This window comes from Micromys minutus, assembly GCF_963924665.1.
Source record: "Micromys minutus genome assembly, chromosome: 1".
Classification (NCBI taxonomy): domain Eukaryota; kingdom Metazoa; phylum Chordata; class Mammalia; order Rodentia; family Muridae; genus Micromys; species Micromys minutus.
Window position 1 is genome coordinate 110676215 of NC_137969.1, and position 16017 is coordinate 110692231.

Here is a 16017-nt window from a genome sequence, read left to right on the forward strand (position 1 = left end):
TCTGTCTTGGCCAATTGGGTAGATGGAGGGTTCTCCTGTAAGGCACTAGGTATGAATTAGATATTCACTGAGCCGAAGAATGAGCTTACTGCTAGGTGCTAGATTTGGGGTGACATCCCACTGAAGGGTTCAGCATGGAATGAACACATGGTCAAGGAACCCTGTAGAATGGGTCAGATTTACTGAGATCGTAGAAAGGCAAGGTCTTCTGGTCAAAAATTCATGCTCAATGTATTGCATTTTGCTAGAAGTTATGAGTTGATTAGCCCCAGGATGATTATGAATTAGGATAATGTAAACACAAAATGCATTTCGTGCCATTTTCTCTGATTAAAGATGCCTGTTGAGTCATGAAACCTTCTGCCATGTCCCTCCAAAGATGGCTTTATTCTTCGAGAAGCAATCCAAGTGCTGCTATCCTTTCTAAAGTGTCCTGACACTCCTAGTCAGTCTGATGTCTTCATTTTCTGTGTCTGATAAGGCTTTGTGTGAGCCCCAGCTATGTCCCCCTCTGCTGCTGTACATGAGTCATGCTCATAAGAATGAAGGAACATACTTATCCAGATCTAAGAGATGCTAAATGACATACATTGTAAAAATATACTCTTCAATGTCTGGAGCTTTGGTCTCAGTGTTACCTTCTTCAGGTAATTTGGTAAAACAATTTCAGAGTCACTACAAAAGAAGGGCACAGCAAGTAAGCTTTCCAAGCAAAAGGGCAAGAAGACCTGGAGTTTTCCCCTGACTCATACCCCGCCTCCCACATTTAGTGACATTTAAGATTGCATAACCATCCCAAGCAATTAGAGCCATAAATGACTAAACACCATGACTCTGTCACATCTTTGACCTGCCTACTGAGTTAAATACTTTCCCCTATCAGCGGAGCTGTCTTGGGAGAGACCTGGGTCTACCTAGCCCAAGCCTGAGCTGCTGCGAGGGACAAAAACTTTTTCAGCCAAGGCTCGACCTAGGGGGCTAAAGAGGTTTTTCTCTGAGCTTCTAAGCAGATCTGCACAGAAGGGAGGGCCAAGGCGAAAACATTAACTCATGGAGGGATCTTGCTGCTAAGCCAGTTGGCTCTGCTCACCAGAGTCAGCCTGCAGCTCGACACACTCAGCAGGTGCACCTTCTCTGCAGCTTAGTAATATCCTGGGAGTACTGAGCTTCTGTCCCTCCTAATCATACCTGAAACCATTTCCAGAGTGTATCTCAAACCACCCCCAGATTGTTAAGCAGACTACTTTCTTCCATCCTGATGACAAACACAGGCTTGATTACAACCTCAAGTCTACCCATAAAAACAAAGTAAGACACGGAGGGTTTTGTCAGCTAACTGTAGGTCCCCTGTTAGTGTAGACTGTAGGTGGGCCAGAATCTGTACCTTGTGACATTGTGCTCTACATGAAACTCACACCCTAACCAAAATTGGGACTCTTTCTGAGAGAGAGAGGGGGTGGGGAGAGAGAGAGAGAAAGAGAGAGGAAACCACTACCCACCCTAACACATGAGTTTAATTAAATAAAATCTAATCTTCATCACAACGGACTCTTCCCAAGGTCTGCTTCCCTATGGGACTTTGATGGTGGTAATCATTCTTCCCAGCATTTGTTCCCTAAAGACTTGCTGCTATTCTAACTTATATATTTCAACATATGTCTCCAAAGAAACAGACAACACTATACACAGTCACAACAGAACTGCCCCAAAGCAAGCAATTCTAGCTCTCAACTGTCACACGGCTGCCACGCCTGTTTTTGCTTTCTCCCTGGTGTTGGAGCTCACACTGAAAGCCTTGTGTGTGCAAATCAAACCCTCATTCAACTGCTTTGTATCACAAGATCTCATTTTCTATGTCAAAGAACGATACCAGACTAACTGTGCGATAATATTTAGGGTTAATGCTGCTAAAAAATTTTCACTTTCAGCTAAGTTAGGCTTAAGTAATACTAACAGGTTTTGGTGATGTCTGTCAATCTTGTCTTACTATTTTCCACTAAATTCCTTATCCTTAGTTTTCTCAATGTACAACTTCTTGTCCCAAATACATTCATGTGCTTTTCCCTATCTACCTGAATTCCCGGGACTGACCAGGAAAATGTTAACACATGTAAGAACATGGAAGAAAAGCAAACATTGCTGTCTCGTATACCTCATAGGACCCCCATCTCATTCTCAGTGTTTGCACATTAATTCTTTATGGTTTTCACTGAATCATGCTTTGAAATGAAGCAAAGAATGCAGAGGAAGCTATTTTGATGTGCAGCAAGTCAAGCACCTAACTAAGCCCCCTGTTTCATCTGCAGCTGCATTTACTACAAGTTAGCAACTATTCACAAAACAAGAGAGTAGGCCCAATATATCTCTGTATTGCTTAAGAACTCATAAAACCGTCAGAAATTGAAACATAATTCACAGAGAATCCTTGGTGGAGGCCTACTATGATGATGTTTCAAAAAATTCCAACACAACTGAGCCAAGGAAAGACAGGCTGGATGAATTCTAAAGACTTCTTGCTTCACGATGCAGCTATCCAACTTGCTAGTCTGGTATGGAGACACGGCAAATGATTCAATGTGCACTTCACTGAAAGCACATTCCAAGCAGAGTTAAAAAACCTTACCACACCATTGGTCAGTAAATGTGGCAATGTTGCATAACACACTGGAATGCTGATCACCTTAATCCTACTACTGAACAGACGGCTAGAAGCAATCCATGTCTCTCTTGGTAGGTGCCCAGAATACAAGGCAAGATCATAAAATGGTTTTTATAAATACAGCTCCAAAGTGCCTATAGCAAACACATTGTATCTATTTTAAAGGTAGAATAGTTTTAATAGATATATTTACAAGACAGCACCCTAGCCACCCTGAATTTCGAATTAAAACAATAGAAAAGCAATAATAAAATGACCTATTGGCACACATTTAGGTCAACCAAAGTAAATAAGCCTTGAAAGGCCAAGTTGCCAATTTAAATTAGGCAAGCAAAGCTGGATCCTTCACCGATTCTAGTAACACAAGGAAACAAGTGATACCATCTGAACTTCATGCAGGCATAGTTCAACAGTTCTTTCGGTGTCTATGCAATGTTAACATCACCGCTGTGAACTGAAGAGTGCTGTACTAAGAGATGTTTAACATTCAGTTCTCTAATTTACAGACCATGTGCTGATCCACACAGCAGCCACACTCTCTTCAGGACCAAGATGAAGCTACCTCTGTGTTGACACTGATTGTGGGGTCAGGATGAGATATAAATGGTCTATGGAAATTTATCCGAGACACCACTGTCACAGTGTGGGTCCCTGAGATGCATTAAAGTGTAGACGCTATGAGACCCTCTAGTTATTTTCTGCCTTCTTCTCTAGGGACCACCAAGCTCCAAAAGGCATAATTTTTCACCTTGAAGATGTGTTGATTGAATAGTTAATCTTTAAGCTTTCTTTGAATTCAATTCTTTCAAGAGTTAAATGATTTTCTCACTCAATTGGAAGGGAGCCCGAGTCTGATTGCAGAATCAAAGAAAATTTCTGCTTGGTTTGTATTTCTCCAAAGTATATGGGAGATCAAGGGTGGCTCCAAACACAGAGCATGATCCAGATTTCAATATGGCTTATGTTATAAACCTTAAGTATGATTTTCAAAAACATATCAGGTGATATTACGTTAATAACAACACAAACAGAAAACATGCTGAGGCAACAAACAAAAGCACACTATGGTTATTTTGTAATACCATATTTTCTTGTGACTTTTTGAAATATATAACATCAAAGTTATAATTATCTCTAAAGTACAGAAGATGGAACGACTCACGTGCTTTGCAAACTTTACAGCCGGCTTGGCTGGGTAGCCCTGCTATCCTGCTTGCTCAAAAGGTTAACACAGGATGATCATGAAATCACAGCCTTCTATGGATACAGCCTGAATTTAAGGACATCTTGAGCAACCTAGACCCAGACCCCATCTCAAAATACAAACTTAAAAAAGAGGTAGCTCAATCATAGGGCACTTGCCTAGAATGCAGGGCAGGACAGGGGAAACGAACTTCATGTTAAATCCTCCTGTCTAAGAAATGCCTTGGATTGTGACCAATCAATGATATAATTGCAAAGGAATGTGGCCACTATCAAACAAAAGAATAACAAGTGTTTCCTTTTTCATACTTCAGTACTAAACTCTAAATGATGAAGAAAACATTAGCTCTGTGAACCCTTCCTCAAGAAGAGAAAAGTGAGAAAAAGGTGCATCATTGTATAGAGGCCTGACTGGCTGGTGGGTAGCTTGGAGGGATACATTTGTCTCTTTGCTCTGCTGCTTCTGTAAGAGATGCTGTAAGGGGAGGGGTTAGGGCTGGATCGTTGGAAATGCTCATAGATGCTACCAAATGTTGAAGAGAAATTCAACAGTCTATCTGAAGGACTGAGTGGTTATTACTTAAATGTGGTTCTCATCATTTCTTCACTTGGCAAATACTTCTGAGTGCCTATTACAGAAAGAGCTTCCGGCCAGCCCCATGTATTTAAAGAAGACTAAAACAGATATAGCCCCTTCTCTCAGAATCTAGTGCCTCTTTTTCTGGATGTTGAATCTAGCTCTGCATTCCATTGCTGGTAGAGGCAAAACACTATTAGATAAATTAAATAGATGAGTATTTAATGAAATGCCCGAAGAAAGATAAGTCATCTCTCCTTTTGCTAAAACAGTGCACATGTTTTTATACAGTCTCTCACCAGACTAGATAGTGTCTGTCACTAAGACACAGCATCAAGGTTTTATGTTACTTAGATGAACTGAGTCTATTTCTATCTGGATTCATGTGGAAGGTTCTTACTTAGTACTTACTGTGCTGTTTCCTCACCTTAGCTCCTTTGTAGGCAATTTAACCATGTGTGTGTGTGTGTGTGTGTGTGTGTGTGGTATGTATGTTTCATAAGTAAGAAAGCTGAAATTCAAAACAATAACAATCTTGCCCCTAAGTTGCCCCATCATGACAGAATTCAAGTACAGGCCTGTGATACAAATCCAGGGTAAGCTTTTTAATTTTCCTGTATTTCAATACTTTCCTACACTTTCAGTTGGTCAGACCAATTCACCATTGCCTAATTACAGCAGCCCCTAAACGAACCAAGAGTACTTAGGTCCTTTTATCCTTCGGTATGATGACATCCTACAAGCCAGTGGGAGACTAACTCCATGAGGAAGGGCAGATGTTAGGTCTTGGTATGCACTAGCTTGCTGTATGCATTAGCTGTTAGCCACACTTGTAGACTGTCACCATAGCAAGGCATCTTATTCTAGAATGAGGCATCGCCAGGGATGGGATAAGGAAAATTATCTCAACCTAAGTGTTCTGCTGTTGGTGGTAAAAGGAGCTGGACCTCAGCAACAGATTTTCCGAAACTAGATTCATGGAGAAGATGAACAATTCATGGAGGTGTGACTCGGATAGTTGTTTCCCCTAAGTCACCGAAAAGTGAGTATGAGAGAAAAGAGGCCAGTTAGAATCTAGGAAAAACTCTACAATGTATTCAAAGTTCATTGTGACTACTGCACTGTATTTGATCTTTGCAGAGGCTGAAGGAGGAAAAGTGTTGTAGGAACCAGAGACCAGAAAGAATAGTGCATCAGCCTTACTAGGGCCTGGTGCTATGGGATGCATTTGCTCGGTTGCCATGAATGAAGGATTGTCAAGCAGCATTCTTGCACCCATTCATGCCTTAATTTCCCCAGTCCCCATCACTAATGAACAAATGTGGTTGAACTGCCACCGTGGTTTCCCTTCAGCAATTTGTCACCAAAGACCTTAACCAAGAACAGTGATGGCTAGCTTTGAGTGAAATCACCAAGTAATCTTTTTAAATAATGGACATGTAGGCATAAATAATCTAGTGGGGTATTGACCATATATTCCTATCTGTATATAGGTTGTTTATGGCTATGTTAGGGCACGCCACCTATTATAAATGAAGTTAGCAGTAAGAGAGAACTAAAATTGGACCTGATGGAGTGGCTGTGCCAGAGCTGTCAGCACTGGCTAATGTCAGTCAGCATTCTATTCCGTCTCAGTATTTCCACTTCACTGGCTCAGTAAGAGGCTTGGGGATGCTCTGGGATGCAGATCCCAGTGACTAAAACTCTGCCAGGTTGCTCTAGTAATCAGGCAGGAAAGTCCTGTGCAGATTCAATGTTTCTTTACGAGGCAGCTTTACAACAGAATTTGTTCAGACAGATCATATTCCCTGAGTTATAACCCAGGGACCAGTGGAGGAACTTAACTCTTACTTGAGACTACTTTGACCTGACCTGGTACTATTTTTATAGATGCCCCAGCTGGTCTTAGATTTAATGTCCACTCCATTTATTTAACTCTCATTCTATCAAACCAGAAGGACATGTTTGCCTCAGATTTTTGATGAACATGAAAAATACAAACAGACCGTTCCACCCCCCCCCCCAGAAACCAGTATTCTCAGAGTACCTGGAAAACATACCATTTCACTTTTAAATGCAAATATAGGAGTCAAATTTGAACAAGGACTCCTCAGATGAACAGGAAGGGTCAAGCAAGCATCCTTTATAGCTACTGCTGGCAGGGCTGTTTGCACAGCAGGTTTTGTGGTGAGAGCTGAGAGGAATGTGGAGTCCAGGGGACACCTTTGGCTAAACTTCACAAACCACATTAATGATTTATTATGGCATATGTACAGAAAGCACTTTCCATAAGAGGAGGAAAAGGAAAACTAACTTGGGCATTTTAGCACTTAAAAAAAAAAAAGACACAGTCATTGAGAAATCTTGCACAATCCGAGGAACATACTGAACACCTAATGTCTTCAAAACTATTAACTCTCTTCTATTGTTATATGTCTTCAATATCAAAAATTTTAAAGGACATGCATGAAATGATGAGGAATATTTAGCCATATCCAGTAGAGATCATATGGCAGATCAGATTTTTGTGTGGTCTGTGTCATTTATCTGAGCTTTGGCCCTAGATAATTGGTTGAAGATATTTGCCTGTTTTATGAATGAGATGCAAACGCTGGGGGAAGGAGCCTTGGAAACAGACGACCCAAACAAAATAAATAAGACCCCAGTCATTCACACATTATTTTTTCTTCCTGGTCTGCTTCTGTTGGATGGCTTTAACGAGAACTTGTTCCTAGAACTGCTGTTTTACACACAAGGCAACTCAGTTCTAACCAAAACTGCTGTCAGAAGTCATTTTCCTACAGAAGAAGTGGCTTTGCTGGAGACGGCCAGCTTTGCCATGATTCTGTAACAAGGCTCCTGCTGCAAGACAGCGCAGTTGAGGTCTGGAGTAAACGCCGGGCAGCTGGTTCCACAGCTGGGCAAACTGTAATCCCGTGGTGTGAGTGGGAAGTAATGAACAGCCCCAGACTTCCGAGCCATCTACAGGAAACATTCAAGTCTCTCCCTCTCAGAAATAAAGGTTTTGCCTTGAAGCTTCTGTGTACGCTTTTGTGGGGCTAAAGCAAATAATTAGAGTATTTAGTTGGGAGAAAAGAGGTGGTGAAGGAAGGAGGAGGTCATGAAAGAAGAGTGCCATCTGGTCATTTGGCTGTCTTGTGTTCAGTTAGGTCAATTCCCCTTGAGGGAAATAGGTGCTTCGGGGTCAAAACAACAGGTTTGTCCTTGAATACCAGTTGCACTTGGGAGGCTGAAATAAGGCCAGGACAAGGAGGAGAGGCTAGAAGAACTCTGAAACGCAAAAGCACTTGTAAAACTCAAGCACTTTGTCTTGTAGAGAAGAGATTCTTTGGAGACCACAGACTGCTCAGGAAGAATTGAAAGAGCCCTGCACATGAGTGGGGCTTTGGCCTTGGCAAAGGCAACACCTGAAGGGGATTAGTTTATTTCTCAGGTTTTATTCCTGTATCCTACTTTGCCACAGGGAGAGAGTGAAAGCCTTCCGAGTCAACCAGACCACATGAGCTTCTGTCTGTCATCTAACACTTCACTGTGGGAGAGCGTTCTTCACTCTTGGCTCTCAAAGGGGCGAAGACAATCTGCGTATTATAGACTCAGAATGGGATGCAGCTCATAGGTGGGGACTTGAGCTTTGGGAAACAGCAGTTCTGTAAAACATCACAAAACTCCATGTCCATCAAAGAGAGAATGTTCCTAATTACCCAATGGTAAGAAGTAAGATGCTATATTTTTCAGAAAACCTCTCTCTCCTCTCTCTCTCTCTGTACATATAAGTCAGAGGATAAACTCAAGTGCCAGTCCTTGCCTTCCCCCTTGTTTGGAGCATGGTCTGTTTCCACTGTATACTCAGGCTAAGATGCCCAGGAACTTCTCAGCGATTCCTATTGCTGCTCCCCATCTTGCATATGTGCCACTATGCCTAGTTACATGTGTGTCTGGGGATTTGAACTTAGGTCCTAATGTTTCTGAGATAAGTGCTATACCCACTGCCTCATCCTCCCAGCCCTGATGCCGTGCTTTTAGATCCTGGCCGATCAACCTCTGAAGTTTCCTTCTTCCTTTACTCTGCTACTCAGCCGGCATTTCTCAAAGTTTTCCTTTTAATTTCCTCTTTTATTTGGGATATGATATAGGGAGAAAGTTTCATATAGACCGGACTGTCCTCGACATTGCTGTGTAGTTGAGGATGACTCCTGCCTCCACCTGCCCAGGGCTGGGGATTTAGGTGTGCACCACCACAATGTGCTAGGGGCATTAAGGATGCTCAGAAGTCATTTCACAGACTGAGCTCTGGCTACAGTTCTCTTACACTCAGTGTGGCTGCCAAAGGGCCATTGGAATCCCCAGTAGGATTTTTTTCTCACTCACATGTGATCACTTATAAAATCTATTTCAAAGTTGATCTTTTATCCTTCATCATTATTTCTCATGCAAATTTTCCTAATATTTGGAACCCAGGGAGGCTTTATAGCTCATGGTGGGCTATTTATTTTCTTTCTGTAGCCTAAGAGAATGACATTAAATAGAGGTAAAATGTACCCCAGGAAAGTGTATTTTTAATGTTAGTATTTCTGCATCCTAAATGCATGAGCTCTTCTCATAGGAGACAGGGGTAGCTACCACTTGATAGTGTGAAGTTTTGTATGTGAGAGTGGTGTGGTGGTGTTGGTAATGGTGGTGTTGGTAATGGTGGTGGTGGTTACAGTTGTGGTGGTGGTGATGTTGTGGGGATTATGATTTTGGTTTTCTGGTGGTGGTGTGGCAGGGGTTGTGGTTGTTGTGGTGGTGGTAATGGTGGTGGTCATAGTGGTGATGGTGGTTTGGTGGGGGTTATGGTTGTGATGGTGGCAGTGGTGGTGGTGAGGTAGGAATACCATAGGAAAATGGACTAATGACACAGCATTCCCTCTCCACTTTGTGCTGAGAAACTCTCACTGTGCATTATTCTGAATTTCACATTCTTTATGTTCAAAGCAAGCCTCCAAGGTGGCGAGTACCATTAATTCTGTTTAACAGAGAATGCTGAGGATTAGAGAAGGGGAGGGTAAGATGTCCCACTGGAGATCCCACAGCTGGTGGCAGACAGCCAGGGGAACCCAGGAAGTCTCTAGATTCTTTCTATCTGTTGTTCCATCATGGAAGAAGAAGCCCCTCCCACTCCTGCTGGAGCTCATAACCCATTTCTTATGCTCTGTTGGTGTAACGACAGATACATTCTAATGGCTTGTGTGTTCGTTGTTTGCAACAGTAAAGAATATTACAAAGTCTCTGTGGGCTTCTAAAAATATCTCCAGTGTGGCCCTGTGCCTGCCGTGCCTGAGACCACACCAGTCCTGGGTTTTCAGTCCCGTTTCCTTCCCCTTGACTCAGTCTGGGGCGAGAAGAAAAGTTACCTCCCTCTCAACCATTCAGGAGAAACAAGTGATGTGTTTTGCAAATATTCTAAGTTCAGGAATGTCCCTTAGAAAGCCACTGGGTTAGTAATATTTATCAAAGTGTGAGTTGTAAACTCACATAGATAGATTATAAGTAACAGTTTTGTAGTTAAAATGTTAGACTTGCACAGGGAAGGAGGGTTAGCATAGAACTATACAGAACGCATCCAGGTGTTACGCATCCAGGTGTATTCATCACTATGGGTCTAGCAAGGTGGGGAAAAGCAGTGTCTGAAAAGTCCCTGATACATGGTTAATATTCTTAATGGAATGAATATCACTAAGCCAGTATTTCTTCCCATGAATTAGGGGCCCAGATGGCATATAAAAGAAGTGTATGACTAATAGAGACTAATAAAGCTCTTCCTGTACCTTTGATTAAACCATAATTTTAATATTAAACCAACTTGTAATTTGGTTGGTTTTAATCTAGCAATAATGGGGCTTTGTTCAGAATACTTTGCACACACACTCACACACACAAATGTGCACACTCACACGCACACACACACACACACACACACACACACACACACACGCACATACACATGCACACGATAGAAAACTTAAATGCTTTTACACAGCCATTCATTCACACATGTTAAGGCAGTGCTATCAGGAGGTTTTTTTCTGTTGTCTTTTGCAAACGCATGCAGTAAGTTGTTCAGAACCACCATTACTAGAGAAAATGGTAAAATGATTTTTCATGTTTCATTTATCTAGCCTTTGTTATGTTGAAGGCTTATACATTTAAACATTCTGAATGTCAACGTGGTCCTCTTCCCCTCTAGAAGTCACATCCACTTTTCTAAGTGTCTGGTCATGTGATGAAACAAACTATGAAGATACAAGTGTCTCACACTCTGAACAGCACCTGGTACTAGTTGGTCTCCCTCGGGCTTTGCATTAGTCACACAACACACTGGCTGTACTGTATGTTTCTCTTTTTACTTCATGTTAACTTTAGAAATTATCTTTGGTTTCCACTTAAAAGTGTAAGTATGCTGTGTCATAACTATTTCATTTATACAGTAATCTGTGATCAGAATTACATATAGACAGTAACTCTACAAGTCACTTTGAAGAATGGGTTGCTTTAGTATTAAGTATCTGTGAAAATGCATTGATATGCAGTATTTATTTATCACAAGCCATAACTCGTTTGCTTCTGACAGCCTATATGTCAATGGAGAAGACAATGATGCTTTTGTAGTTTGTGGCCAGGAAACTACTAGAAGGATCACTCCCTGTTGATTTCAAAGCTTTATATTGAACTGTGCCTGCCATGTGGCATTTTTGTATATAGACTTACCTCCCCTAGTTATCTAAGAAGATAAAGGGAAACACACATCTTGCATAGTATTGAATCTTAATTATGGAGTAGGTGTTAAAAGTCTTGGATCTAGATGCCCCATCCACACTTGAGATACCCAAACTGAGCCACTTAATGGCTCTTTTTATCCTGTGGACCTGAAAGAGTAAAAGAGACTGGTGGGATCTAGAAATATCTATTTTTTCAGTATGATCTGGAATAAGAACAGAGTCTAGTTTTATAAAGAATATAAACATGCCGAGATTGACCGCACTGCCCATTTAAAATATCCAGAGACAGAAAGCAATGCTGAAGTGTGGGTGACAAGCTGTACCTCCTGGGCTGGAGAGAAAGAGGCCATACTGCATCAGCAAGCAGACCTGAGCTGAGAGCAGTCTCCAGATAAGAGCCATGGTTGCACACCCACTTATAACACCAAAGCTAAGGTTGGGGATGGGCTGTGGAGGCAGCAGGGTGATCTTGGAGCTGGATGGCTACAATATCAGCTCCATTAATCCTGCCTCAAAGGACTAAGGTGGAAGGTCATGATCAGGTCATCCAGAGTTCTCAGCCTCTTCACATGTACCTGCACATGTGCATGCATATATGTAACACACACACACGCACACACACACACACACACACACACACACACACACACACACACACGGTGAGGGGCATCTCTTCTTAATTGCCATATATTTGGAAAGGAGGGTTCAGACAATCTAAAATTAACCAGGAGAAAGCTGAAGTTTTGCACTGGCTTCTCTTTAAGATATTTTATACATGCTTTAATTCCTTTCCATCCCATTACTCTCTCATTCCCTTCAGTAAATAATCATATAGAACTCTAGTGTCACCTATGAATTGAATATCATATAATATACAGATAAGTGTAGGGCATAGGTAAGGTGCCTGCCTCTTCAATGCAGTGAGTGAACAATTCATAAGGCAAGAAGACAAATTCTCTAAAGCAAATGTTTGTGATGTTCATTACTGCTAATAGCATAGTGAACATACTCCTTTGTTACAGAATGTCCTTTAGATACATTTAAATTTCTTAGGGAAAATATGAAACCCACCCCCACTGTCCTAAATGAGACCCAGTGTCTAGATATTCCACAATAAATACACTGTCTTCAATTTCTTTAGTACTAACATTATCTTCAGCAAACACCCATTTATTAATACTTATGTTCAAATGTTGAGTAGGAGCTTAAAACCCCAAAATGGGTGTATTTTGGTCAAATAAAAGACACAGGTTCAGAAAATTATTTTTCCCTCTTAGCCTAGAAATGAATAAAGCTAACATTTTCATGTAGCAGTAAAAGATCCATGTTTCAATACTGCCATTTACTTGCCATGAAACTGTATTTGAAGAAGTATATCCTGTACTTAACCTGTAGACTTGTTTCAAAATGAGGTTATTAAGTTCTGTCAGGGACAGGGTGTAGTTGAAAGAATCCTGAAGTACTTGATTAGTTTTCACTTTTCTCCACTTTAATCCAGCAATGGAATTGGTTAGTGCCCAAGATGATTCATAATCAAGTGAAATGAATATATATGTAGGTGTCTTCTTCAAGGATTGCAAAGTGTGTAAAATATTAAAGATAAACTTATACACAATGAGGAGGCTTGGGGAGGCAAATACTTAACAGAAAAACTTTTAAAAATGAGAAATTATTTAGAGATAGCAGAGAGTAACTGTATGTTTGGGAGAAGGACAAAAAGGACAGAGGCACTTGTCTGACTAGTTGTTTAAAAGTTGCTGTAAAGAGGCAAACAAAATCCTTGTTATGCCCAGATTATATAATTTATTAGTAGTGCACAGGCTTTTCTGTTCAGCAGCGCTGATAACGACACTAATAGCTTAATTACAGCTTTCTGCTTAAGGAGATAAACAAGGCTGTTTGCTTTCTCTCTTCCTTTAAATCAGGGGTTACAATTACTTTTAAATGCAGTGGAAAGGCACATCTGTGTGTACATCTACTTTGTTAAGAAAGCAACCAGAAACCAGCTGGAAAGTAAAGAAAGCCCCAGGAGTGAACAGGCAGCCTAAAATTAGAGACATGGGGGAGGGGGAAACGTCCCATTTGAGCATGGAGCATTAGACATAAGAGATATGCAGTGAACAGGCAGCAGTGGCAATGTGTGTCAGAAACTGAAAAGTTTTTTTTCCTTTGGTGTACAGGTCTTCCACCCCCCCCCCCCAGTGATTTCATTACAGAAACCGCAGGAACACTCCTCTTTCTGCTGTTACTCTAGCAGTCATGCCTTTGCCTCCCTATCTTTTGCTTCAGCACCAGAAAGAGAGGACAGCTCCTCAACCCTGCAGACAGAACTGTGGCTGCCTACCTCCTTAGGCGGTTCTCTAAATAGTTTGTCTTGTCACTATGCCTTTAGGGGTGCATTAAGGAAGACACAGGAGGGACTGGGTCCATGTCTGGATTGTTTATTTTTTGATGAAATGAAGACATGTCCTGTCTAAATTAATCTTTAGTTGGACCCAGAGTAATTTAAGCAGAAAACAAGACAAGTCATTGGTTTGAACCAGTGGCTCAATGTAATTGAGTTGTAGCTGAAACTTGATACACTTCTTCAGTGCCTTATTTTATTACTTTTGTATAACCCTACTGGGGAGGTAAACAATCTTTATTAACTATACTTTATTAGTTCTCTTCTTTCCTACTACATTGAAGAAACCCTAAGATCATTAGCTTGGGAGAACAATGCTGATCCTAAAGAAAGCACACACAGTTCTTTGGATGACCTCTCAGAAACATGTGCTGGGCCTGGATGGCTCAAGCAGAGATACCCAGAGGAGGAGTACCAGGAACTTTTGCAGTATGCCACAAGCAATGGCCAAAGTCCCACAGCGAAGATCTTGCCCCTCCAATTCCAAAGCAACCATTTGGAACCATTGAGGAAGTTACCATATAACACACCCTTTAAAAAGTCAGATCACTAAGACAAGAAGATACTTTGTAACTCTGGCTCAGTCAGTTCCCATTGTTTTAGCCATTAAAAAGTTGCTTACTCAGTGACTTTTTCTCTAGGTAACCACCTAAATCCTTCTCCACATGACATCACAAAATATATGCATGTGTGTGTAGGTGCATGTGTGTAGACACACACACACACACACACACTCACACGCGCGCACACACATACGCCATTTCAGTTCTTAAGTTTAAAGAAGGGTTGTCTGCTTTTTAAAACTTATTTTGAAGTCGAGTCATAAGAGAGAAGCTCTCAGTTTTGCTGCCTGAAGAAGGCAGCGCGAGAGGAAGGAACACAGGTAGGGCTGAGAGATGGGAGCCATCCAGAAGTGTTCTGTCAAGTTAGTGGTGAACAACTTCTTCAGAAATAGCAACTCTGCTGAGAGTTTGGACAGCGGTGGGGAAAAGACAAACTGGTGTTATTCATTAGGTGTCCCAGGGCACACACCTTCAGCATAGTAACTTCTAATCTTTCTGTCCCCTTCATTTACTTTCCCCCTAACTCCCCTCTCTCCCCTTTCCCCCCTCCTTCCTTCCCCATCTTCCCTCAGTCCTCTCCTTTCTCCTCTCCTTCTTTTACCTCGCTCATCCTTTTCACTTAATTTTATCTGGACCACTTGAAAAGCATGGAATCACCCAACTGCATGCTGAAAACCACGGTTTCATTTTGTCCACCAAGGTGGCTTTTTAACCACTGTTCCCAGGTCGGTCCCGCCCCCTCCCCACATCACTGCCGTGGCACCCTCCAGACAAAACCACCCGGCTTTGAATGTCACCAACAAGTTCCACCCTGTAGTAGCCTGCCGGCGACAGCTTCACCCAGGAAGCCTTGTCATTCCCTCCGCCCACAGCCGCGCGGCATCCTACCCTGCCGGGTGGTTTATAGGGTCATTGTTACCACTGACACTTTTCTTCTTGGAAGGGGAAAGCCCGCGTGGGTGTCACTCGTTGTGTGTAAGGCTCTACGCGCTACCCTCCCCCATCTCTGCAATACACACTCTCACACACGCCCTCCCCACGCGGGCGACACAAAGGGAGCCAGTGTGAGAGCAGGGCGCCTGCAGGGCAGAAGGGCGCAGGGAGGGGGCACCAGGGAGGGGCGGGGGCTGATTCGGTCCAGGGGAAAGGGAAGGAAGGAAGCAGGTGCCTGACACCCAGATGAAAGCGAGGGGTGTCCTTACCTGCCCCCAGGTTAAAGGAGATCCTGGCCTCTGCGAGATATGGCGTGTCGCTCTTGGAGCGGACTCTTCTGATGGGCCGCCGGTCTATGTCATCCTCCGAAGAAGCCGCCATTAATGTGGGAGGCAGGAGCAGGGTCGCCCGGCGAGCTGAGAGGAGAAGGAGATGGAGAGAGGGGGAGGGAGAGAGGCGGAAAGGGGGAGGAGGGGAAAGGAGGAGGCTCACACACATAGAAAGGGGGAGGGGAGGGGAGAAGGAGAGGAGGGAAAGGGGGCAGGGAGGGAGGGGGAGAGAGGAAAAGAAGGGAAAAGAGGAAGAGAAAGAGAGAAAGAGAGTAGAGAAAAGGGTGAAAGGAGAGAAAGAAAATCCGTTAAGGATTGGTGGACTGGAGCAAGATCAGGTTAGCCCTAGTCTGTGCCCAGGGCTCCCCCTAACTCCTCTCCCAGCGCCGGGCCAAGGGGTCAGCTCTCTGGGCCAACACCACGCCTCCTGCTGCAGCTCTGTTTCAGCCACTGGCACAGATGGACTTATGCGAACAGGAAGACTCCAAAGCCAAGATGCTCAGTCAGCACTATGCCCTCTCCCGCCAAATATGCTTCCTCGCCTTTCATGCGCAGGCGAACACAGTCTCC

General features: G+C 42.8%; 1 protein-coding gene across 1 annotated transcript in view; it reads right to left on the minus strand.

Moving 5' to 3' along the window:
* Positions 1-16017, minus strand: part of PHACTR1 (phosphatase and actin regulator 1) — a gene marked incomplete at its 5' end in the record, with an annotated part of 446140 nt that overhangs the window by 405338 nt on the left and 24785 nt on the right. Inside the window, one exon of the mRNA XM_080914800.1 lies at positions 15388-15534. Coding sequence (XP_080770926.1) covers positions 15388-15534 — 147 coding nt within the window. The remainder of the gene's footprint in view (positions 1-15387; positions 15535-16017) is intronic.